Source organism: Myripristis murdjan, chromosome 20 (genome assembly GCF_902150065.1).
Source record: "Myripristis murdjan chromosome 20, fMyrMur1.1, whole genome shotgun sequence".
Lineage (NCBI taxonomy): Eukaryota > Metazoa > Chordata > Actinopteri > Holocentriformes > Holocentridae > Myripristis > Myripristis murdjan.
In genome coordinates, this window is record NC_043999.1 from 24747256 (window position 1) to 24774412 (window position 27157).

At 39.6% G+C, this 27157-nt stretch overlaps 1 protein-coding gene across 4 annotated transcripts in view; it reads left to right on the forward strand.

Moving 5' to 3' along the window:
- Positions 1-27157, forward strand: part of rsu1 (Ras suppressor protein 1) — a 49674-nt gene that overhangs the window by 11668 nt on the left and 10849 nt on the right. For all 4 annotated transcript variants that reach the window (XR_003930191.1, XM_030079745.1, XM_030079747.1 and 1 more), the window contains exons 5-8: positions 3645-3763; positions 7364-7446; positions 7849-7963; positions 9444-9576. Coding sequence is in view for 3 of the 4 variants with exons in the window: in XM_030079745.1 (XP_029935605.1) it covers positions 3645-3763; positions 7364-7446; positions 7849-7963; positions 9444-9576 (450 nt within the window). In the remaining variant the exon portion in view is untranslated. The remainder of the gene's footprint in view (positions 1-3644; positions 3764-7363; positions 7447-7848; positions 7964-9443; positions 9577-27157) is intronic.

The following is a 27157-nucleotide window of genomic DNA, read 5'->3' on the forward strand; positions in this document are numbered from 1 at the left end:
TCTCATGATGATTAGCCAAATTGGGGCGTGGCAGTGGGTATGACCTATCATGGTGCACAGTTTCCAAACAGATTTACGTAGCATGGCAAAACTTTTGTTATGCCTCGTCTAGGGGTGTCTGAGACACAGCATGAAAAAAAGCCACAAAGACAGATAAGTTCAATATATAGACAGTGAATTTCTTTACAACATGATAATAATAATAAAAAAGCTATAGTTGAATGATGTAGCTTCAGGCTATATAACTTAACAAAGCCAAAGAAACTGATCACCACCTACCTCCCTAACTAACAAAAACATGAGAAAACAAGGTCAAACAAAATTGTCAGTCCACCCCTACCAACTCCAAATCAAGTTAACAGAACTACCAGCTAATTAACAAGGAGAGTGGCCGGTTGGGAGAGGAGGAAGATGGGAAATGCATCAGCAGCAACATCATTCACGCCCTTTATATAGCATCTGAGCGTCTTGGAGCAGCCAGTCACCGTTGAGGGTTCAGAGTCCAATCATCTCTTTGTGCCCACAAACACCTATTCACATGAGAGTAGGCAAGCAGACACACCTGTACCTGACCTACACAGTATATAAAAATATACACAACAAGAATTATGACCACAGTCGTAGCACTACACAGAAAGCATAGTGATGGGGCAAGGAAGAGCTGATAAACCTTTCATTCAAATTTGCCAAAGGGATGTGGCTTATCATTAAAAGGTGTAGGACTCAGCAACAGAAATAAAAGAATACACTCTACTGCAGGGGTGTCAAACTCGTGCCATGGAGGGCCGAGAGGCTGCAGGTTTTCATTCCAACCAACAACTCCACCAGGTGATTTCACTGATTAGTCCCGCCTCTCTGTTTGGAGGTAGGGTGATCAGTGAAATCACCTGGTGGAGTTGTTGGTTGGAATGAAAACCTGCAGCCTCTCGGCCCTCCATGGCACGAGTTTGACACCCCTGCTCTACTGAGTGCCACCGTTCTAGTTTCTGTGGGAAAATATATCTGTATATATTCTTTATTGTGCTGGCTTGGCCCACAGGCCCACAGATTGATTAACTCACCAGATGCCCAGACCACTAAGGCTAACTACTGAGTGCATGAGATGATAACATGTGTAAACCTTTATTATATTCTTGTATCCAGTGTGTTATCAAAGTTGTGCCTCCTGGTCACTGTACACTCTCTCTGACTCTGAGGCAGTGAAAGCATGATAAAGCAGTGGCACAGTGTCAAATACATAGCACAGCAATGTCTTGAAAAAGGTCTTCATTATGAATCGTTAACGATAAAATACACAGAGGTGAACTGTGTGTGGGAGTTTACCTTTTTAAGTCAGGACTTAAGTTTCACGGGCTAATCTATTGAAGTCAAGCCGCTCCCTGACTGTCTTCATGTTTCACTGGCTGTGGTAGCATCTAAATTCTTGGGATGGTCAAAGCTTAATTAAAGTTAAAACATGTGATGGAGTTCCTCCCCCATCTTGTAGAAATGCTGTATATGTGTGTTAATCTGTAACACTGGTAGGCATAGTGTAGATACATACACACAGCCAGCATGTCAATGTCAGCCAGGATTAGGAGACAGGCCTTTGTGGTTATTGATCCACAGACAAACATCATCTGAATAGTATAAGCCTCACACTGCTATTCGAGCTGTGTATTCACTTTTGATTGTCTGATTGTTTATTCTGGCTGTGTGTGTGTGTGTGTGTGTGTGTGTGTGTGTGTGTGTGTGTGTGTGTGTGTGTGTGTGTGTGTGTGTCTTTGGACATGCATGTGTGTGAGCCTTATAAGTGCTTTATCTTATTTGTCAAAAACAGTTTGTCCCTCCGACCTGTAAATTGCCTCGATACATACTCACATGCAGACACTGTCGCAGAATCAATTTGCCTCTGCTGATCAAATCCTCCCTGTCTTGGTAATTCCTTGTCTTTGAGCTGTACCACTATACTTGTTTGGCTGCTCACATGGATAATGGTTATTACCCAAGGACAGGAGTGCAGATAGACAGACTCAGTGATTGATTGATTTGATATGGAGAATACACACTGGAGAAGAAGTTGCATTTGGGAGCAAAGGGCTGTATCTTACACTTGGGGAAAGGCAACATAAAGCAGTACCATTTGCAATGCAAGTGTCTTTTCTAGTTTCCAACAGATGCAGTTGTCATTTTTCCATCCAGCGCCAACATTGTGTAAATAGCAATATTTAATAGCAATTAAATAGAGGACCAATTTAATATGGGAACACACATTTTGACAATCAGTTGGACTGGACCACAGTTGGATTCTGGGGGACACACCTTTTGGCCTTGCATTCCCACTGAACAAAGTCGAAGACCCCTTCTGTAATTGTGTGATATGCTTAATGGAAAATCCCAGCCTAAAAACATTACAAGGATTAGTGACATACATTGCAGTATTGTTGTTTACTGACCAAACACTTAATGGCAAAAAAGAAGTATGCTCTTCCTCCTCTACGCCAGATTTAACTCTATATGTTTGTTTTGTAACGTTGCTGTATTGCAGTGAGTCTACCAAAAAGGCTGCTCTTTTATTTTTAGGGGTTGACATTAAAATCTAGTAGCTAACATTTCTGTTTTTAATAAGAGAAACATTGTTTTCTTTATATTATTTTTTATTTAATTAACCTTTTCTTAACCAAGTAAAAGTTTTGTTGAGATTAACATCTCTTCTGCAAGGAAGACTTGGCCAAGAACAAGGACAGAGAGAGGACAACAAACAATCATTTAGTTAGAAGTAAAAAGGATTTTACTGGGTATTCCCAGACAAAGAGAAGAGTGGTGAAAACTACATGTGTACTGCACTTTTTATACCAATTTAAGGTACAGAGAAATATGGTTGAAAATTGAAAATTCTGTTCTTTTAAAATGTTAATGTAGTTTAGGCTGGATTCTATCCTTAGCTGACTTCCCATTGAGCATCTACTGTGTCATTGACAAATTGAATTGAAAGCATTTCAATACAGTTGTCCCTCGTTATAACGCGGTTCACCTTTCGCGGCCTCGCAGTTTCGCGGATTTTTTTTAGTGCAATTTTGCATGCTTTTTTTTTTTTTTTTAACAGCGCATTGTGTTCTGCGTCCTGATAGGCTAAGGGACTGTAGACCATTGTCAATCTATCTCCTCCGTGCTGTGTCTCCTGTGCAGTACAGAATGCGTTCATTCTATAATACTGGACTTATTTTTCTATGAAGGTTTGAACTTTGAGAGTGTTTAAACAAAAGAGAAAAGAGAGAAAATGTTAATGCCTGTCTGAGAAAAGTGTATAAAGTGTGTAGTGAGAGGTTTTACAGCCTTAAAACATCTAGAATAATTGTAAAAAATAAAGCTGACTACTTCGTGGATTTCGCCTGTTGCGGGTTATTTATAGAACGTAACTCCCGCGATAACTGTAAATTGGTCATTTCACTGCAAAAATAGCTCCATGTTGTTCCATCAAGTAAATTAATCATGTACCACGTCTGGAAATAACTGGCAATATTTTAAAGTAAGGCACTTTGTATTTAAGATTTGGGGATTAAATGTCATGTGTTCTCATTAATATGAGTTTATTATTATTATTATTATTATTATTATTATTATTATTAAACAATGTTGAAATTTATGTCTATATGTTTGTATAGAATGAACCGTATGAGCACCTTGCCAAGGGGGTTTGGTTCACTGCCGGCACTGGAGGTGTTGGACCTCACCTACAATAATCTGAACCAGAACTCTCTGCCAGGAAACTTCTTCTACCTCAGTGAGTATGGGCGCACACACACACACACACGTGCACATGCACACTAGGGATGTTAACCAGTGGCCGTTTGACCGGTTGTTGACTGTTTGAACTTTAACCGAATAATCTTGACGGTTAATTTTAAGGCCGAACGTGTTGTCGCTGACACAAATGTGCATGTCATATTGTAAATACTGTAACTTCCGTAAAGTTTGCTCTATCGAAAAAATTCCAACTGTTCCTGAAAGCTAAGAAGTTGCCCTTGAGCCCACATATAGTTTAATACAGTAAAGATGGTGACGGGACGCTCTGCCGGGCTTGGATTACGTCATTACGCACAGAGCTCAGCTCGGTAGAGACAGACTGGAGAAACGAGCCAAGCTCATGGTGATCACGTATAGTTTTGAACAAAGTATGTCATGCAAGTCTGCAAGAGTCATAAAACCACCAAGCAGACTCATCGAGGAATCTGGAGACAATATTTTTCATGAGGAGAGAGATTTCTTCTACACCACGGTAAGCAACATGCGTAAATGACATAATGTTTGTAGGATATCATGTAGGCTATGTACAATATTTGAGTTTGGGATGAATGGTGTTCCATATTATCTTATGTCTGAATTGGTTTTGGGCCTGCTGAGGGGAGATCCGTGGTACAGAACGGACACGGTCGCGTTCTTGACCATCTGTAAACTTTACAGACAGTCAAATAATATTCTCAGTTAACCGAAATAAACCGATTAATGAGGCCCGGTGGTCGACCAAGAAAATTTTCCATTTTCGCCATCCCTAATGCACACATACACATAAACATAAAAGTCTGAATGCTGGGATAGGCTTCAGCCGCCTGTGACCCTAAATAGGAATAAGCATGAATGGAAAGTTGACATTTGGATGGAATCTTAACAGTACAGTACAGTGTCTAACTCATATGAACCTCATACACACGCACACACATGCACACACACACACACACACACACACACACACACACACACACACACACACCACCACCACCACCACCTTAGTTATGACTCTCTTTAAGACTTTACCTAATGGGTGAGACTCATGCATCTCCATCTTGTAGGTGTTTAGGTGTTGAACAGTTCTTAACCAATCAGAAGCCAAAGTCTAATATTCTAAAATTAGGCATGTTTGAGATGATTTCTAGCTCACCGGGAAAATTGACAGGGGTAGCCGAGTGCAGTCAGGCAGGGTGTCAACAAGCCGATCACTCCTGAGAGTAAATTCACTGTTCAAACCAAACAATGTCAGCAATCACATCCACATGTATTGTTACTGACAAGATGGGCACTGATGAAATCCCACCTCACGAAGCACACTGACTGAGTTAAACAATTCGAGCTTAGATTGCTTTTATAATTGCTTGATTAATGAGAATGTTTTTCTCTGTATTATGTTAGAAATAGAGAAGTGGCCAGTACAGCTGTGTAGAAATGATACTTTTATCCTAATTAGTAGGCTATATGTGCTCTTTTTAAATTAATACACATTTATGTCGATTACATTTGGCGTGACTGAGAAACTCATGCAAAACAGTGTTACCCAGCAGGCGCTATCTAGTATGGGATATTAGAAGAAAATAGCTGAAAATAGTTTGTCAAAATTGGTATTTCACAGTCTGCATTTTTTCCCTAAAAAAGTAACGTGTAAGAATATAAGAACTATTTCCCAATAAAGGAAAAAAAAAAGCATTTTAACACATAATCCTTTTTGCCATTCCTTTAAGTCTACTTTCGTTCACACAAAAACAGCTCCTAACATTAGAGGTTTATCAGTGAGAGCAGATGTTTTTAATTCAAAAACAACCTCTTTCATTTATGGCATTCATTCTGTTGCTATAGATGCAAACACATGTATTGATCACCACAGAAAAATGCCATAAAATCAAATGTCTTCGCTCTTGCAACACTGATCGTGTTATTTACCTTTTATTTTGTCCTTGTAACCAGTATTATGCTGGGAAAACAGTGGTAGCTTGTCTCTTCATTGAAAGTAACCATGGCATTGAAGATCTAAGATGTTGATGGTTTGAAGATGATGGTTTTGAAAAGGTGTTTGAACCACAGGATTGGTGACTATGGCCCAAAGGTTAAATGAGAGAGTGCTTACCTTGGAGACAGTGTCCACTGATGCTGGGAATGAGAAATGCAGTTTATCGGATTTCCTGTAATCAATTGTGTCCATAGTTGAATATGCATGTATGTGTGAACATCATTATTGAATATTAATGACAGTGATTTATGATGGCTCTGTGACTCGGTATTTGTGTATATTCTGTCTTTTATATTCCAGCCTGCTGGCTGTCTTTCTGATTGTGTTAATTGTGATGACTGGTGTTTTCCAACTTTATGCAAGTATAAAGTTGGAAACCGAATCCACAAACACTAATTAAAGTTCCATAGCTGAAAATGTGAAAATATATGTACCTTCGTCTTCAGTATGACCCATTTATTCATTGCACATAGCTCCATTCCCATATCAAGTGATGCATACTAAATTTTAGGGCAAGTACTCCTGATAGTGTTGATATTGCAGTGGTCTTAAGTTTAAAATGTATAAAAATGAAATCATAGATAAATCCACAATGCATGCAATAGTGCTGAAACTTTTCGACTAAAAGCTATCTTAATAAAAACAATGAACACACAAAAGTTTATCACCTTACAATCTTGTGCACAAATTTGTTTACATGCCCGCACTTTTTTTCCACCACGAATTGCTATCAAACTAGTGATTCTCTTATGAAAAATGACGAAGTAAACCTTTGAATTTGTTTCATGTTGAGTTTCTATTTTTCTGAAGTAAATTGTCTTCTAGCAGGTTTCAGGAAAATGCTGCCATAAGTCATCGTAATTGGCCTCAATGCATATAATCACGGTGCTGGATGCCTATTGGCATACAATGAGTAAATATAAAAATGAACATATTCTCTATCTACTTAATGTGTGTAATTTTTTACCATTATGTGAACAATATTGCTACATTTAATGTTGTGCTGTAGTCAGTGGGGCATGTATTTGGACAGTAAGCTGAAGTTCTACAGTGTAATATGGATTTCACATTAAAAGATGAATATGACTCCAAATAATCTTCAGTTTGCTTTGGTTTCATGTAAAAGCAGTTAAAGAAGACAACAGCTTTAGGTCCTCTGACTGTCAAAATACTTAATGTTTACTAGCTCTGTGTCTGCAGCCTTGGTTTTGTGTGTGCGAGAGAGAGAGAGACAGAGATAAGTGTTGTTTGACCTGCTCCGATTTTTTGTGTGTGTTTATGAAGACATCTCACTGTCTTCTCTTGCCAGACAAGCGGCAGTAAATCTATGTTTGACCCGTGTGTTTGTGTGTGTGTGTGTGTGTCAGTTGTTCCTGTCCAGCTTGTAAGGCGTTATTAATCAGCAGTGACTGGTTTTATTGATCAGATTCCAGCCTGTTCAGTTCTCTCTCTCACGCAGACACATACTGTGTCACTCTGTCATACACACACACACACACACAAACACACACACACAAACACACACACACACACACACACACACACACACACACACACACACACACACACACACAAACTAATGGGAACTGTGGGCATTTGTTTCAGCTACTCTGCGTGCTCTCTATCTGAGTGACAACGACTTTGAGGTTCTGCCTGCCGACATCGGGAAGCTGACCAAGCTACAGATAGTGAGTTGTACACATGCCCCAAATTGCATATTCATTAAGACCAACCTGCAAAAATGGATGAAGACATGAATGTTGCTCATTGGAAAGATGCATTCTCTAATGCATAGTAGATTAGCTCGGATATTTTTGGCAGGCGACATTAAGTTTACACATTTTAAGCCTTCATGATATCATGATATCATGAAGAGATAATTGTAGCAGGCTGTGCTCAGTTCCAGCATCACAGACATGTTATATACACCAACACATTGCATGAGAATCAGTCTTTATCTTGACTCACCTAAAATATAATCACGGTAGGTTCCTGTTGCGTGGACTAGTGTAATCTTTCAGATTTTTCTTTTTAAATATTTGAAAGTTTGTGTGTTAAGTGTTTCCTTTCATGTTTGTCTGCTTGTATAGTTGAGTCTGAGGGACAATGATCTGATCTCATTGCCGAAAGAGATCGGAGAGTTGGCTCAGCTGAAGGAGCTTCACATCCAAGGCAACAGACTGACGGTGCTGCCCCCTGAGCTCGGTACTGACATCACATACACACACACACACACACACACACACACTTATAGAATATCACATACACTATCATGAATGGGCATTATATGGTAATATCGGCTGGCCCTCCTGGCCAGACTCACATGTTGCCCATTTTGGAGGAGGAAAAACAAATATTTTTCATCAACATTGCTTCCAGCATCAGTTTCCAGGGTTTTCCCCAGCAAAGCATAGACCAGGTAGTAGGGCTGGGCGATAAAACGATGACGAAACGTCATCGCGATAAAAAGTGAGTCGATAACGATGATAAACTATGGTCATTTTTACTCGATATGCTGTGTCATACAGCAGAAGGGTGACAGACGCCTGTCAGTCAGTGGCACGGGTGATACGCATCACAATGCACGCCCATTTTTCACTGCAAGGTTAATTGGTGCGGAGGTGAGTGTGTCGAGGTGAGGAGGGCAAAAGAGCGTGCTGTGGACGGAACGAAAAGAGGGGAAAATGAGTGAAAGTGAGCAGCAAAGCGGTGATGAAGGAGAACTCGTGTTATCATCAAAAACGGAAGAAATTGTGGATAAAAAAGGACACACAATGTCAATAATTTGGAAGTGGTTTGGCTACTTGAAAAGTGACAACGCACAGACAAAGCCGGCCTAAAAAATAGGTCGTCTGATGTGCACCAGCTCAAAAATAGTATAAAGACTGGTGAATGTGTAGATTTTGCACTCAAGCTTTTATTCAGATTTCTACCTCCAACATTTTGAGATTTAAAACCAGTCCACTGTACAAAATTATTTTTATTCACTTTTATTTTATTTTACAGTTGAGTATTTAAATGTCTCAGGGCCTTATTTATGACCTGTTTGTTTACTTTTTTGTTTTGGGTTTTTTGTTTGCATGTTTACAGTGTTGTTCTTTACACTGTACTATATAATTTTATGTTAATAAACTATATCCTAAGTTCAACTAGTACATCTTTTGGTTTCTTCAGGTGACAGACATTATCAGGATACAGGATACTTCAAACTGGCATCATTATTGAATTATATATCGTGATAAATATCGATATCGATCAATATGGGGAAAATTATCGTGATAATATTTTTTGCCATATCGCCCAGCCCTACCAGGTAGCTTATACTACACTTTTGGAACACACACCTGGCCCATCCATTGCAAAAAAAACTCAAAACCATATTTATTTAACTAGATGAATTGGTAGATGCATTAGTGTTTCTCACAGAATGCTTGCCCCACTGGGAAGTGGTGGCCTGTATGTCACTATCATTTTAGGGAGCTACTGAATACAGAAATACTATAGGGATAAGATCCATGATCACATGGTGCTGTCACTTTGATTATGAAGGTGCATCTTAGCTGAAACTGTCTCAATTTCATCTCACATTTCTGTCAGCTTGGGTTATTGCCTGTATGTCATCATTTAGTAATTCAGTTTAAATCAGTTAAAGTCCCTCTCTCGCTGCCTGTCTGTCTCTCCCTAGGTAACCTCGATCTGACTGGCCCAAAGCAGGTCTTTAAAGCAGAGAATAATCCCTGGGTGACTCCCATCGCCGACCAGTTCCAGCTTGGTGTCTCCCATGTCTTTGAGTACGTCCGCTCAGAGACATACAAGTAGTAAGTCCCCAGTACACACACACTCACACACACACACACACATGCAGTCTTCGTAGTCATTTTCATTGCATCTGCATTATCCTGCTCAGTTGTAAAGACAGGTGGTTTTCCTACACTGACTGATCAACCGCACAAAGGTTCTTAAAGCTGCACTAAGCATTTTTAAGCATGTGGGTAGCCTCAAGTAACAGTGCGAGGTAACTAATTGAATTTTGAGGACTTCAATTCCAAGAAATTTTGTGAGATGATGTCAGCAAAAAGGGCATACAGCCCCGGATGGTCTATGATGTTTATTGCCAGAGTGATAAAACATCTAACGGTGATGAGTCCAGCTTTTTTTGCTATTAAGATTTTTGGGTTTCAGTGTAAATGAATACATCCCTGCACACCTTTACAGCTTACTATTATTATCAGTGTAGTAACTTACTTAATTGTCTATCTAGCTTGCCAGATACAGTGGCCTCAAACTCGACATCGATTTTTGCACATGCATATTTCAGAAACAGGATGTTACTCATGGATGGATTGATTCAGTTTGGGACACTAAGTAATCTTGGTTGGCCTCACTTGCAAAAATGATGACCAGGCCAAAAAACAAAAAAACAAAAAACAATATGTTGACCTAGTAACAACACACAGAGACTCCTTACAGAATCTAAAAAAGCATGCCAGAAAAAATAAGCATGTGCTGCATACACATGTCCATGTCAATGGAGGATAAGAGGCAACTAAGCCCTGGTGGTGAGATGTGTTGATACTGATACTGTGGAGCTATACCTATGAAGAGACTGAGCTCCATATTGTCTTGCCTTTGTTGTTTTTGTTGCAGTCACAATTGTTCTGTTCCAGTCAGTCCTGTCCTTGTTAGTAATCTGTGTTTATTTTTTCATGAATTAATATTAAGAAAAACATTGTTACACCTTGGTGTCCCCTCTAGAAACAGGTCCAGTATTTGGCTGTGTTTCATGAGCAAAGATGAGGAAAGGGACTATGGATTGGGCTCTGTCTGTCTGTCTGTCTGTCCATCCATCCATTGCTCAATTTCTGAGCATATTGTGGGCTATTTTGCGTGAGTCTTGGGGTAACGATGGATTTTGACACTGGATTGCAGCATTTTGAATATAAACCTATTATTGAATCTCTCATTTTGATTTTGGACCCTTAGAGAATACATTCCTCTGACCAGCAGCCTGCCTTAATGATATGAACTGTAGTGTTTCTGAATGTCTTTGTGTGTGTGTGTGTGTGTGTGTGTGTGTGTGTGTGTGTGTGTGTGTGTGTGTGTGTGTGTGTGTGTGTGTGTGTGTGTGTGTGTGTGTGCATATGCATGCGTATGTGTGCATTTATGCCCTGCTCTCTTAGTAGATCTATATCTGTGTGTGCCTCTCTCTCTTTGTTGGGAAAACCTTTAAATCTCATTAAAACCACTACGCATCATAGGACACTGCCCTTTACACACACAGTAACACACACACACACACAGTCATGCCAGGTCTAGTTGCTCCTTTGCTCAGGGTTATTTCTTTTAAAGGTGGATCTGGATATTCATCACATATACCATCTGGTTTCTGATGGGATGAGTCTTCGTGTTGACAAACTAGGCAAAAACTAGACTGGACTGGAGAATTAACCTCTTATAGGATTGTCTGAATTGTACATCATCCAAAAGCTGGCAACCTGAAGATTAATTTAAGATGCAGCTCGGCACTGTGTGTACAGTATAGTCATAAATCTGTAATAAAATTGTGTTTTGGTTAGGCACCTAATTCTAATACTAATACTAATACTAATTTTTTATTTATGATCTGCACAAGGGGTAGAGCATTTTGATTGAAGCATACAATAGCCATTCCCATAATCAGTTATATGTCATAAGTTATTGCTGCAATTTTTGAATTGATACCATTTGTTACACAGATTTTGTGCAAATGTAATCATTTTTGGCCACACGACCACCCTTATTGTCAGTATACCTAGAAAACCATACGTCCTCTGAATGGCTTTGCTCTCTAGTTTGTGGTTGTAAAGTTTCATGAGGTTGTGATTATCCTAGAGGTCACAATGGGTCATTTTATACAATGATCAGGTCAAGTTTCAAAAATGGTCTCACTACAGTGAAATGGCTACTATAAGGGCAAACATCATCACAGGGGGTTTAGGCCCCAGTATGCAGAAACACACCATTTTAAAGTAGGCCACATAAAAACAAGCAAACAGTTGCCTAGTTTTTGCCCCAAACTGGGATTAGCATATGGTGGGCATGCCTGCAAAGAGGAGACCTATGTGTGCCCATAGAACTCATTTTCATTCAGATATCTGGAGGTGAGAGGTCAAGAAACTCCTTAGAAAATGGCCATGCCAGTTTTCCCTTCACCAACATTTAGCCTGACTTTGGAGCAATGTTTAGCCCCCTTGCCAACATAGCATGGCATATGTATTTCTTACATTGTCCAGTTGCATATGATATCTTTAACTAAGCCCACTACAGCCTCAGATCCACAATAACACAGGAGACAGAATGTTAAGGGGTTAAGCTGGGTGGCAGTAGCTATGACTTTGGGATTAACAAACCCACACATCACAGAAATGGTTAAACCACTCACTCCTGAAGATAATAATTAATTTGCCCTCATATGCTATTAATATCCAATCACTCAACTTTGAAAATAAAATAATTATGCAAAATTATTAGGCCTGGGGCAGGTACTCAGAATTATTGACAGTGCTGACAAACACTGAATTGTTAGTATTACTCGTTGTCAATACTCAATCCTGCCTCTGACTTTTCTCCAGATTGATGAAAATGGCTGAAACAGCAGATCTGAGAGTGATGAGCCCACAAGCAAACCTTCAAAAAAAAAAAAAAAAAAAGACTGAAGTAATAATGGTGTGACTTGGCTAACTACAGCAGCACTACAAGCTTGTTCAACCTGTCAGGCCAGCCAGAATAAACAATAGGAATCAGCAGTCGGATTTTTCGAAAGAAAACCCATATTGACACCAGTCAGAATAAGAAATAGCACTGAATCAGTCAGAGCTTTTTAAAACAGCGAGGTTTTCAACAATTGCAGCATTCCCACTGGGTTGCTCAGTGTTTTCAATTTGAATGTGAGTTCAGTAGGAATTAATTCTACACTCAAAGGGGACGTATGAGAATGGTAAGACCAAGATGAAAGAAATGGGGCTTTGATTTCTAGAAGCAGCACATCCTGTGTTCCATACATGCAAAAAAAAGAGTGCTTGTTGAAAAGTGCTTCCAATTGTGCATACTGTGAAGCTCTTTCATATGGTCTGGATAAAAAAAGTATGGATAATAATGTTGACTGTTTCTAGAACAGAGTCTGTGTAGCTCATTAAAGTGTTAGCTGCATTAATAACATATTGTCAAAGACTGAAACAAATATAAAAGACTGAGTTACTAATGTGCAGTGAGTAAAAATCCTCTAATGAAAAAAATGGAATAGTTGCATGTGGTGCGATGTGTGTATTTTTATGATGTCTTATATGGACATGTATGATGTTTGATTTGTCTGTGTTTGAGAGAGCAGGGGTGTCAGTATTAGCAGATTTGTTTCCAGTGGAGAGTAAAGTGTCAGGGGCTTGTACTCTGATAGTAGCCATGTTATTTCTGTTCCAGGCTGAAGAAGATGCTGTAAATCCTCCCTTTGAATGCTTTAAAACTGCTGCTCTGAAGCACACTCTGGAACTGATCCCCTCCACTCCCAACACTGTTGGTGTGTGTGTGTGTGTGTGTGTGCATACATGTGTACGGGCATGTATGGAAATTACCCTCCTTGGGGTGTGTTCATGTTTTTCTGCTTTTTCATAGATAAAGCGTGTCCTCACTCCTCACCCGCATGTTGTGACGATAATTTGTTGCAGGTTGTGCATTACTGAAGTCCAGCTCTGATAAAACTACCACAACACACAGCGCCAACTACTATCAACCACTGCTTTCTTCATTATACCAATTTTTTACCACAACGTTGTCAAATTAAGACACAGTACCATACTAACAGGTCTATATTCCCTCTGTCACTAAAGGGCTCTTAAGACCTGGCATTAACAGCTGTCCTTGGCGATTTGATCACAAGTGCACAATCTAATCCTTCAAGCCACATTCGTTGGTGGCCTGAGACGTGTTTGTCCACATATGTTTTGTAGTTTTATTTATTTATTTATTTATTTTTTATGTATGTATGTATGTATGTTTATTTAACAGGGACAATACAAAAACCAATGTATCAAGTTATAAAAACATGAAACCGTTGCACTGTGTAAGGGGTTTATAGCCGAGGCTAGTTTGCGACCCCAGTCCCTGGTTGGGCCTTTCTATACAAGTATCTACATGTATGTGAACACATATTTGTTCCGGGCCACAATGAAGGACCGCCTAGTCTAGTGATCCCAAACTGTGGTGGTTCATAAGAGCCTTGCTGAAAGGCAGTTGCACCCCAACTGGCTCAAGTCCTTAACTTAAAACCAAAAAAGTTTGACCTAATTTTGTTTAATTACAACAGTTATTACGTATACACATCACATCACTGTAATGTAAAATGAGTTGTAATTTTAATTTAAATATTTTCGGAAAAAAAATGCGAGTGCGTAGCCACGCAGAGTGATGTGACACCACATCTGATAGCATGAATTAGTAATGACCTTGTTGGGAGGTACTTAGGGAATTTGGTTTGGTACATAGTGGTATATAAAGTGCAAAATCTAAAAAGTCCAAAAAAATGAAGTAAGAGCGCGTGAAACGTTCTGTGGCGGAAGCCGTCTTGTATTGTTTTGATTTTGCACATGGGCACAGGAACAGAACAGAAGTGATGTGGTAAGTGTATGCACATAGGGTGCAGACGCGGTATCCAAACACGAGTTGGCACTCAAGATGCATAGTAATGCCAGGTGTGAACTGCAACCTGTCTCAGCTTAATCTAGACACAATCTGGATGCATCTGAAAACAGAACACCAGGTCTGAACAGGACCTAACTGATTTACTGACTGTTTTTTTTTTTTTTTTTTTTTCTTCCCCGAACATAGCCTCTTGCAGCCTCTTCATGGAGGCTGCAGTGGGTTCCAAGGGACAGGGTCTGGGAAGCACAGCCCTGGTTGTTCTAGTTTTATGTGACATGTCTGTCGTATCTTGTGTATGGATATCAGTAGGAAATCTTCTCTGCACAGGAAGTTATTACCATAAGAGTGAGGTGTTTCCAAAACAGCAGGGAGTAAGTGCTCCATTTTGAGGTAGCTGAAGTCACAAGTATTCAGTCTTAATACCTCTCTCGTCTGCTCATTGTTCTTTGGTATGAAGTGGTCACTTATCAGCTACTTAACTTAAGATTTCTGTATGTTAATAATTTTCTGAGTGCTGTAGTTAAAAATTTTCATAGTTTTGCCACATTAAATTTTGCGAATTGACAAGCTAATCAAATTGATCACTCATCTGTGTGCCTTCTCAGCAGCTGTTAGGCTGGATGATGGAAAGCTCAGCTACTCAATATCCTCATTCTAACTTTATGATAAATCACTTTGCACTGTGGCATGTCAGACATAAACAAACACACACACACTTGTAACTTCTGCTTTATGTCTTTCTCACTCATTCAGTCAGTGGTATAAAAAACAGCAGCACACATACAAAACCTTGTAAAAAGTATTTACAATTGTATAGGATTCTCAAAAATTAAACCCTTTTAGGAAGTATTAAAATGTCTTGAGTACATAGTTTATAGTCACATGTGTTTTATTAACCTATAACAATAGGTTTGTTATTAGTTCAATTTTGATGCAGGTATAATTAGAGGCATTGGCAGATAAATACAGGTAAAAAACAAAAAAAACAAAACAAAAAAAAAAAAACAGGCCACCTGTTTATATAGTGTTCAGTCTAAAATTTGCACCTAGTAGTATATCAGGAAATGTGAGAGCTGGAATTTTAGTGATTGAAATTGTTATACAATACATCCCTGAGAAGGTGAGGGTATAGCATATGATACATTTTTCAATTTGAAAAGCTCACACTTGTCATGTTGTATAATCCAAGTCTCCAGTAGCCGGTCGTATCCCTTTAAGCAGTGATGACATGGCCCAGAAGAAGTAAGTTATTTATGTAGTCCAAACCCATGTCTGAGCCGTATTTTCAAGCCCAGGTGTGAAGAGTGAAGAGCCTGAAACAGCTCTGCATGCCTCTGATGGATGGAGAGTGGTGTTTGAAGTTGATGTTGTTTATATGGATATGAATAATAGTGTGTCTTATCCTGCCATCCCTTTACCTTTTAAAAAGTACCTTTGTTTGTGATTTTGTGCTGCCGATCATTTTGTAAGACCATGGCTGATTTTTTTTTTTTTTTTTTTTTTTTTTTTGAAAGAGTGTGTATTTCTATTTTTCCAAAAGAAACTATTTAAAATTGTGTTATATGCATAATTTATTTTGTCTTCCTTTTTTCCCCATTGGCAAAAATGGACCATCAGATGATGTTTTAAGCATTTTTGTGCTCGATTCCAGGTCAGTGTTCTCATTGGTTTAAAATCATGTTTAAATGATCTCAGGATTGTCAGTTCCCATCGTTCTACCTCAGGAGTGGGAGAGATGAAAATGTCCTCTTCCATATACAAGGACAGCAAATGAAAATGCTTGAGACGTAGCAGGCACTTTGCCGGAGAACTTTTAGTAGAGTGGGGCAAAGCAATTTGTTCCAATGTCAGCTCAGCTTCCTCACATTTTAGAGCTGAGTATTTCATCGGAGGAGTCGACCAGATTCAGTGACTAGCCTTCATGGTTTATAGTTTGCAGGCCGATAGGAGCTGCTGGAGCCAGCTGGTCTGCCACATACTGCTGTGTGTGTGAAAAAGAGGCTGTGTGTGTGTGTGTGTGTGTGTGTGTGTGTGTGTGTCACAGACAGAATGTGTGCTAGAGAGACGCTGTTTTATCAGACAATGTGTGTGTCAGAGAGAGAAAGATGTATGTGAGAGTGACAGTGAAAGAGGAGACTGTGTGTGTGTGTGTGTGTGTGTGTGTGTGTGTGTGTGTGTGTGTGTTTGTGTGCGAGCGCGTGTGTGCACAGCTAGCAACAATCTGTCTGTGGACAGGTGTTAACAGCTTTATCCCATAGAGATCCTTTCTGGCTTCGCAGCTTCATTCACACCTGACTACATGTCCTTCACCTTCCAACTCTGTCAACACACACACACACACACACATACACACGCACACACACATCTGTCTGCACCATCAGTGTCTAATTTAGTGGGCTGAATCTTGAGTGTAGACGTCCAAATATTTATAATGATACTGCACTTCTCTGTTGCTCCCTGTAGGGAAATGCCTCTGTTCCCCAACAGGAAGGTCAGAGGTCAGAGTCAGCTACAGAGCAGCTCTTCCAGCTGGCTCTCACTGTCTTGCTCAAGGACACTTCAGCAGGGTGGATGTTTGAAACTGGCTCTCTCTAAACACTAGGGGTGTGAATGTTTGTGTGTGTTTTAGGGATTGACCAATTATCAGTCCCAGCTGGGCAGAGTTTCCAGTAATATGGTTTTCATTTCCTTTTTCACTGAATTTGTGAAAGTTTCACGTAAAGACAGAAAAGTTATAGTGTGTTGCCTGTGCTTTGCTTGCCTTAAGGACAGAAGGGTAAGAGTTTTCCTTTCAGTTTAACTGAATTCATTATTCATTATTTAACAAAAAAACAAATCTGATAAAAGTAATTTTCCTGTAATTTATTTATTTATTTATTTATTTTTAACTATTATGCTAATATTAACATATACATTTGTTAATTCCAAGCAAAGTTTGTGCTGGCCTTTCTAAGAGTTTTGATGGTGCAGTTTTCATATTTACTGCTAATGAATATCGCCCAAAGTGTCTGTTATTGGTGTCCTGATTTACTAATAAGCAGTATTGGTCCAAAAATTCAATATCGGTTGATCCTTTGTGTGTGTGTGTGTGTGTGTGTGTGTGTGTGTGTGTGTGTGTGTGTGGAGGGGTGGGGGGTTACCTGTCATGCATATTTCATCAAGAATCTTGTTCTCCTGACAGAGAGAGCTGACAGGCCGGGAACATGTACGTTAACTGATAATACATTAACATACACTAAAACCCCCTCCTCTGCTCCACCATGCAGCATCTTTTATTCATCCTTCTCTCTCGCTCTCTTCCTTCTAACTTTTTCTCCCATCTTGGATTTTTTTGTGTTTCACTTGTGGTGGATATAGACACAACTTCAATTTCATTGCTTTATGCCTTTCTTAATGTAATCAGGGTTTTTCCTGGCTCATAGAAGGGCTTTTGGGGGGTTAGTGAAAGCAATAAATGAACCACATTACACTGGGTAGGTGAGTAAGTGGTTAAAGGGGGTTTTCCTCTGCTCTGATTCTTTTATAATGGTCGATATAAAACCTGGCCAGGGAAGCAGAATTGAACCAGGCAGTAACCAAAACAGTAAAATATATCTAGCTATTCTACTTTCTATTACAGAGTAATAAAAAATTAATTTAGGTTTGCATTTGCATTTGCAGGTTTGCAAATTTGGATAGCTATTTGGCAGTAGTGTTGAAACACTGCATACAAATTGTAGGCTCATAATGTAGACCTTAGCTATCAGCTGTTAAAAGCTGTTGGCTCTGTGTCACATGCACACACACGCACACACAGGCTTGTGCATACAATTAGCAAATAGAGCTTGTCTGCTTACCAATTAGCTGATAACTGGTTTCCTCTCAGAATAAGGGCATCATTGGGAAAATTAATCTATCAAATAACTTTGGTTCAAAGTAAATTTTTCCTCCCTTGTACTGTATCTCTTTTTGAAGCAGTAGTTTTAGGCTGCTTTCTCACCTTTTTTGCCTTGTCCAAATCAGAGTGAAATTGGTACTTTTAGAATTCTCTCTCTCTCTCTCACACACACACACACACACACACACACACACAAACAATACCTGAGGGGGTGTGTGGGAAGGCATGGGGCTAGAAATGTAGCTGCAAAAGTCTTTTATACACTGATAAATAATTGGCAAAAAAAATAAGTAATTGCCAAAAAAAATACACACAGAAGAAAACCCAGTTATATAGAGGGCCTAAATTTTGGGCAAGTGCAGATCAAGCGCAGACCTTGTGGTGGTAAGTGAAAATTTCATTGATAGCAAAGGGGCACAGCATGCAACAGCAGCAACTTAAAATTGATATGAGGCACAGCAATATCTAAAATCAGCTTTCTTTGTCAGCAGTAGTATCGGACCATTTCTTTGAACACCTTTGCAGGAAGTGGATCAAGCTGACAGGCGGTTGGTTTATTGGCCAGTTCATGTGCTATTAGCTGTAGAAGTGAGAGGGGCTCAAAGTATGACAGAAAGCAGCTACTGTATGTTCAGTGGCTATAATGGGGTGTGAATGTAGTGAGGTTGGCTGAAGAAAGAGTGATTCCATCTCTAATTGAGCTGACCTTAAACCGAAAGACGTCCAAGGGATTATATGCACTAAGCAGAGAGCTGTGAGAAGAGAAGTTTCTCAATGAGCTTAGCAACTGTTTCAAACTGGACCTTGGTGTAACTTTTGTTAAAATTAATTAACTTAGAAAAGTGCTTTCATACCAAGCAAGATGAAAGACTTCCAGTGTTGTACTTTTTGGCACTATCTTTCACAAGCACAAGAGGTGTTGTTAAACCAACGAACCTTTTAAGACAAGATGTAAAATTTCATCTGTGACCTGCAACAAAATTGCTCTGTCCAACTGCATAACTGTAATTCTACATGCTCCAAACCTCTCTTTTCCTCATGTGAACCCCAACGCATTGCTACCATGCAGCTGTATCTCAAGATTATTTTTCTTCCTCCTCCACTCTGTCAGATGGAGTTGGACCTCCATGTGGAGCAGAAGAGGGACCGCTGAAGCTATTAGGTCTCATTATTAACAACCAGTTAGCATCCTATTAAGGAGATGTGTTTGTGTGTGTGAGTGTGTGTGTCTGTGTGTCTGCAGGCAGACCTGACTCAGTGCTTTTCTAAAGTGCTGAGTTGCCGTGCCTGACTTTGCTGGAGGGGAAGTACAATAATACAGAATAATATTCACCTGTTGGTTCTGACTTTACAGTGATCAGTCAGAAACAAGACTGGGCTTCAGCTGGGCCTACATCACTCAAAATAAAAAAAAAAAAAGAAAAGAAAAAAAAACAGGTTTTCCCAGTATACAAAACAGAATTTTGTGGAGAGTCTTAACTTTTTAAGACTTTTTTTTTTTTTTTTTTTTTTTAAACAAGGATAGTATTTTGTGTTACACACCCTGTTTATTCAGCATAACCATGCTTCATTCATTCAGGACGACAAATTCCCACTTGGTGCCAGCATAACCACAGTCTGCTACTGTCAGCCACAGGGAACTGAGCACTACAGGTAGTCTTCTGTAAGCCACCGAGTGGCTACATCAAGGCGTCTGGTTGTCATTAAGGCCAAAGCCAAGGTTTCTATCTCGATCACTCTAGTTCAGCAGTGACCTCAAGACACAAGCCTGGCTCTCTGTCAAGGTTTCTTGCTAACTGATTCAGATGGCACTTTTGTCTTGTATGGTTTTATTTACCTTGCATTGCAACATAATATGAAAATTACTTTTGGCCATTTCTTTAGTGCCAGTTTTGGCACTTGTTTTCATCTTTCCATTAGCGGTGCACCACAGTTTCAAAGCTGTATTAAGATAGCTACTACCTGGTTTGATGTCACCCAGTCAGGTTAATGGTAAAAGGTTGGACTTGCATATGGAGGTTGATGTTAAAGCTGGATTTTCCCACATCTTTTTGACATAGTCCTGGACCCAGCTGATATGTCAAGATAACCTCCAAGATTTTGAATTGGTTTGATTTCAAGATGTAACAAAAATTTAGGCCATTCAGGATATGTGCAGTTCTGAATCTGCCGCTCAAATATTGCATCCTTAGTAAAGATGCAGTATGCTACTAACTGTCCTGTTGTGCTTGGTATTGCTATTCTCACTTGGGTTAGACTACCTTTTAACTTCTTAAATGGATAAATAATCTACGTTTTGACAGCTGTGTGTAATGTAGGACCGAGGTTGCCCAGCAATTCCCCTAAACACTTTCTCGAGCTTACATCAGCCTCACACTAAAACATTTTTTTTTAACATATTGTATCTCTTTCTCTCTCCTCTCTCCGTCTCACTCCCAGCCATTTCTGCTTGGCCAGGCCTGGCGTACATTCTGCTGAATGCACTATGTGGTCCCACTCAGTTGCTGTCTAATTATATTCACGCATTAATGCCTAACAGAGACGGGTGCTCAGGGGCCCAGCAGTGATTGGGTCTTCACATGCATGTAGCTATCACAGAGGGAAGGGGGTTTTGGAGGAGTGATGGAAAGGGATGTGAGAAAAGCCGACTTACAGCCTCCATCTCATGTCGCAACCCTTGCTCCCCTGCCCCATCTGTTTCCGCTCCCTGACATCCTCTGAAGCCAAGTTAACACAAAACAAAGCTTTAACATGGGGAGGGGGATTGGGCTGGTGGTTAGAGCTGTGTGCTCCTGAAGCTGATTCTGAATTAAAAGGTTGTATTTAAAGTCCATTTTTAATGAATGTATTGAGATTGGGCAAGCAAAGAGGAGTCTGATAGAATTATCTAAATGGGCTTTGTCAGTCTCTTGCTTGTTTTATATTGCCAGGACAATTACAGTCGTATGCTCTTGTGCAGCATTTACATCATGTCAGATTTGAGCTCCTCTTGTTTGCACACTGCTTCTGTGTGTGTGTGTGTGTGTGTGTGTGTGTGTGTGTGTGTGTGTGTGTGTGTGTCTGTGTGTGTGTGTGTGTGTGTGTGTGTCTGTGTGTGTGTGCCCACGCACGTGTGCGTGTGTGTTTAAGAGGGGCTGAGCCCTGCCCTTGGTGAAACACAGCAATCACGGGACAAAAGCTGAAGTATTGTGTACACAAATATATATATGTATATAACACAATATGTGTGTGTGTGTGTGTGTGTGTGTGTGTATGTGTTTTCCTGTTCATTCAACTTAAAAAATGCATTTAATGATAGGGAAAGCCTTGATTTTTGTTAATTGCACCCATCAGTTACTGAAAAGTTACTCTCTTTTGTGTGTGTGTGTGTGTGCAGGCCTGCCATATTGTTTTCTCTGCCATGTTTTGAAAAACATACTTTTGCTGCTTTCTCCTAGGGTGTAGGTCTGTGGTAAGTTTCATCTGTGGTCCTTGATGACAGTGTAATGGCTCAGTGCTGGAATGCAGACCTTCATGGCAGCCATTCAGACATCGGGGTCTATAGCAGTTGTCATAGGAATTCCACTTTTGAATCTTAGTTTAATTAACACTACTGATGTTTTCACATGATGTATATACTGTGTTGTGAAATTTTCCTGTTTTAGTTGGTCAAGTATGATCAAAAGAGGGGAGATAGAATGAAAAATCCACTGTACTCCTTTGACTTTGTACACTTACACCTTAAGAACACAGCAGAGGCGCTATATCTAAGCCTCAGTTCCTGTCTAGTTTTCATATCTAATGTTGGTTAAGAACAGGAACTGTCTGGTTACTGTCTGAATAAGCCTCACCATCTGTATGACCTTTGTATGACCTGTTTTGCACCGAACACTTGGTGTTTGTTGTCTGTCTGTCAGTCAGCTAGTCAGATTGCTAGGACACTGCACTGACCCCTTTACAAAGGCTTATAATAAAACTAACAAAGACAATCTCAGTCTCTGTTTTACACCTGCCTTGTGCAGAAATTTGTCACCAACTGGCCAGATGGGGATTCTGTATGAGAAAATTGCATTAAAACTCTTCTTAAACTTAAGCTTTTTCACCAACTGCCAGGAGTCCAAGAAACAAAAAACTAATTATTTGTTATAATCAAACTTGTACCATCAACAGTACTGATGAAATTTAAATGGTATCCAATGCAGTTGATTTTAAATTCAGAAATAAAAATGATGTTAGATGAGAGCGTTCCAATGAGTAAAATGACTGAGCAGCTGTGGAGCATTTGAAGTCTGGTCTTATTTTAAGGTTGTGCCAGTCATCTAGATTGCCCTCTCCTCCACATTATCCCTGGTGATGTCTGCATACAATGTAGTAGGACATATTTGGGCTAATTTGATTACCTTCAGAATTTTCTGCCTTTCATTTTGGTACAGAATGAGAACTCCTGCAGAGTTGAAAATTACCCAAGTTAGATCATGTATCACAGTGAGAATTAAATGTCAGTTCAGTATTGTCAAGTTTTTTCTGTCCTATCATTGTTTCATCATTCCTTAGTTGAGTAAATCAATGTGTGTGCTGTGTTATGCTATGACCACTGTCATTCACCTGCAGCCCAAGTGAAGAAATGGAAATCTGGCAGGAAACCCTCAAAAACATTTCCTTTACAGTTCGTCACATCTGTGTCTTCTCATTTGGGGCGTCTATTAGCTGAGACAGCATTTTGAGCTACTGTAAATTTCACACCAACAAATTATTTATTGTGAACATGGTCCATGTTACCTCGAGGCTCACTGTAGTCTGGCGATAGGGAATAGTTACAAAACAGTTTCTGAACTGTTTTGTATCAGCTGGGGTGTTGCACACATTGCATATTGAGGCTTTGAAAATGATTGCGGGAAATGTAAACTAAATGTAATTCTCCTTTTTAGGGGATAAATGGCTTAATAAGGGCTCCTGGATGATGTAGTAAGTGAAGGGAGAGTATAATAATAAGTGACCACAAAATAGTAATACTGGTAATAGAATCAAAACCACAGATCAAAGGTTGCAGAGATGCAGCTATATTTAAAAAATGATGTAGACTTCACGTCTGCCTCTCGGATGGAAGTGAGAGTATTGAGCCACTTCAGGATCGAGTCCTTTTCAGAAAAAAAAAAAAAAATCCCTCAGATATATCCTGTTCCAGACTCTTGTTGCAGACTTATTTCAAAATCAACCAAAACAGCTTCTCATTCCTGTTACAAACCCAGCTCCCAGTGGCTTGTGACCGAAGCAGTTACATTGGATAGAGATACCAGATAATACCCAGAGTTATCTGAAAAAACAGTAACATTTAAATGACAAATTATCATCTCCACATATGTGGAATATGTAAGGCAGGCCTGTGTGTGACTGTGAGAGTGAAGGTGTGTGTGTGTGTGTGTGTGTGTGTGCGTGCGTGTGTGCGTGCGTGCGCGTGCGTGTGCCTGTGGTAGCAGCATCCCATCCCTTCTCGTTATGGGGGCTTTAGGGAGGCCAGGGCCCCCAGCCTCTCATGGACCAGCGAGAGCCAGCAGCCCATCCATCATACAGCTCATTAAAGGGGAACAACACACTTTTATTCTTTATATTCTCTCTTACTCTTTATCTTTACTGTTGTTTATTCTTTTTCCATATCTTTTTCATCCCTCCATGTTTCTTTTTTCCTCCTCTAACATAGCTTTCTCTTTCTCTCTCATCATTTGTTTATTTCTTTTCCCCATATCCTCTCTGTTTCCATTCTTCACCTCTGCTCTCTGTCTTTCTCCTCCCACCTTAATCAGTAGTTAGTAAAGGCTAAATGAGGGAAACCATTTGCATTATTTAACAGTCTGACCATGTCTCATTAGTCAGTGCTGTTGTCGTAGGCTATGTGTTTGTGTGTGTGTGTGTGTGTGTGTGTGTGTGTGTGTGAGAGAGAGAGAGTGAGTGTGGATGAAGTTAACTCTCCAACAATACCCTCAAGAAATGGAACCTGTAAAAAAAACAGAAGCTGTCAAGTGTAGCGCAGACACTTTGCCTACTAGGAGCAACTGTGCTGCACTTGGCCTGTGTCCATGTGCTCACACAAATAGTGTCCACTCATGCCATGAAGGGCCAAAAATATTTTGTTTAACATATCAGTGTTTGTTTAACATTGCTACAAAAAGGCCTTGCTCCAAAAAAAAAAAAAAAAAAAAAAAAAAATACATACATATATATATATATATATATATAAAAACTCACAAAAAAGTCTAAGTCAGTAAAAAGCAAGTGGATGTTTTGCCGATGGTGCCCCGGTAGTGTGGTGTATGAAGGGGGAATGCAAGTTGTGGGAAATGGGAGTATGTACTTTTAGTTAAGGATGGTGCTGGAGGAACTGTTATAAGATTACTTACATTGACCAGATGAATAATAAGGTGTTAGGAGTCTTGATTGTGAATATGGTTAGGAAATGTAATGTTAGTGTTTTAATTCCATCCAGTAATCAACTGGGACATGGGCTCGCCAAAACCAGTAAGGTCATTCATTTTTGGAAGTATGAATCTACTGAACATGTTGAACAGCAGTCCGTCTACTACATTAAAAAATAAATCAAGTCAAATGTTTGGCCAGAGGGTGCCACCAGAGCAAAGTTCATGAGGCCACCAAAGCTGACAAACTGTTTGCTGTTGGTAGCATAATGCGCTCATCAAATTTCATGGAAATCTGCCCCATAGATTTTAAGATATCAAATTTGACATTTTGGCCCGAAGGTGGCACTACAGGAAAGGTCATAGCATCACCAAAATCAATAGGGTCATCTACGGTTGCCTTTGGGGAGTATGAATGCATTCACCAAATATCATCAGTCATTAATTAGATTTTCTAATATATACACAGTTATGGAGTCACCAAAATAAACAGGGTGCGTACTCTGGGCATCATGAATGTGCTCACTAGATTTCTTTAATATCTTCCAAACAGATTTTGAAATATCAAATTTGACATTTTTGCCCAAAGGGTGATGCTAGAGCAAAAGTCAGAAGGTCACCAAAATTGACAAGAGTTCATCCTCTGGGTACCATAAATACGCTCCCTAAATTTCATAGTAGTCCGCCCAACAGATGTTGATATATAGTGTATAAGCCTGATGGTGGCACTAGAGGGAAGGGACATGAAGTCACCCAAACTGACAGGGTTCATCCTCTGGGCAGCATGAATGTGCTCACCAAACTTCATGACAGTCCACCTAGTAGAGTTCAAGATAGAACTATGGATATAAACATAAAAGCCTATTTAGAGGGCAGAGAGAGCATTAAAAACCATTTAATATATATGTTTTGGTGTTGCGCCTTCTTTCCTTACTCTTAACTACCAATAAACTATGTTTCGATTTTCATATAGGAATGTGACACCAATTAATTGCCTTATTTAGTTTGGTTTACTTTTTTTAAATTCCAGTGAAAATAGGCTTATCATTATTGGTCAGTTCCACAGATTTTCTATTCGGTTTGGTAACAGGTATGCAGGCTATATATGTTATTTACCACCAGGTGAAAGTCCTTGCTGGGTGTCTCTTTCCTTGGAAGTTTTCCAGATAATTGCTACAAGCCTTTCATTCTGGACTGACAGATCAGGTGGCCCCTGTTTCCTTCTTTACCTACATATTTCCTTCTTTTTTATTTTATTTTATTTTATTTTATTTGGTACATTATTCTCCTTTTGGCATCAACCTTAATAACAAACCTCTTTTTTTGGTAACTTGAGCCACCTCAAGAGATGCAAAATTTAGTGACTCCATTATTGCAGACCAGACCTCATTCTTCTTTACAGTGGCCACTCCAGAGGAGATTCTGTGGAATAGTATGCCTTTTCTGGCATCTTCCTCCGAAACTTTTGTTTCAGTTTCAGCTTTAGGTTTTTGTCAGTTTTTCCTCTTTTTAGTTCCCCTCTCTTTTTACAACTTAATTTGCTCTGCTTTCTCCACTGCTTCAGCTCTCCACTTTCTGTATGTTAGGGAATGGGCCATGGTGTTATGTTAATTGCAAATCATGGACATGTGTCTGTCAGTTCAGAATAATTCTGATTCACTAACTTTTCATAGGGGGACAAAATTGGCCACAGCCCTCTCAACCACACTGAAGTAGTTTGAGAACTGTCATAAACCACAAAAAGCAATTTGTTTTCTGCCATTTTTGCATGAGCTGATACTACTTGAATTGAAATCAGAAAAACCAGTGATCTGAAATGACACCCAATTTTCATGCTTGCAATTCCTAGTTGGATGGTCGTTCAGTTTGCTCCTGTCTCTCTTTACTTTGACACCCCAGTAAAATGGATATGCCATGAAACAGAAATTAAAATCAAGAAGGTCAATGTTGTGGAGTCCTAACAGATGGATAGAATTGTTTCCTATTAAACAATGGAAATAGTATTATGCCCTGTGGCACAAAAACATAACTATTATGACCAGGTAGCTTTAACGGTGAACGGCTGATCACCAATTACCAAACATCTATCAGCCAATTATGATCAATTGGCAAGGCAAGGCAGCTTTATTGGCCAATTGATTGGGACATCCCCAGTCATCTCCTTAGAAACAGCTTATGTCTACTGTGAAAATGCATGCTGACCAGATTGAGGTCTAAAACTTTGCTTTTGTGTCTAACTCCTTGGAGTAGACCGAGGAGACCATGGATGTAGGTTCATCCGTGCAGCCAATTACAGTTACAGTAAGTTACAGCTACACAATGACACTCACTCTTGGTTTTCCATCTAAGTACACTGCAGGTAAATTCTTGGTGTAATCTTAGAGGTTTGGTCAGCACTTGTAGGGATTGAGCTGATGTGATGGTGGTAAAAGGGGTACTGCTTTTCTTGGATTTTTTTTT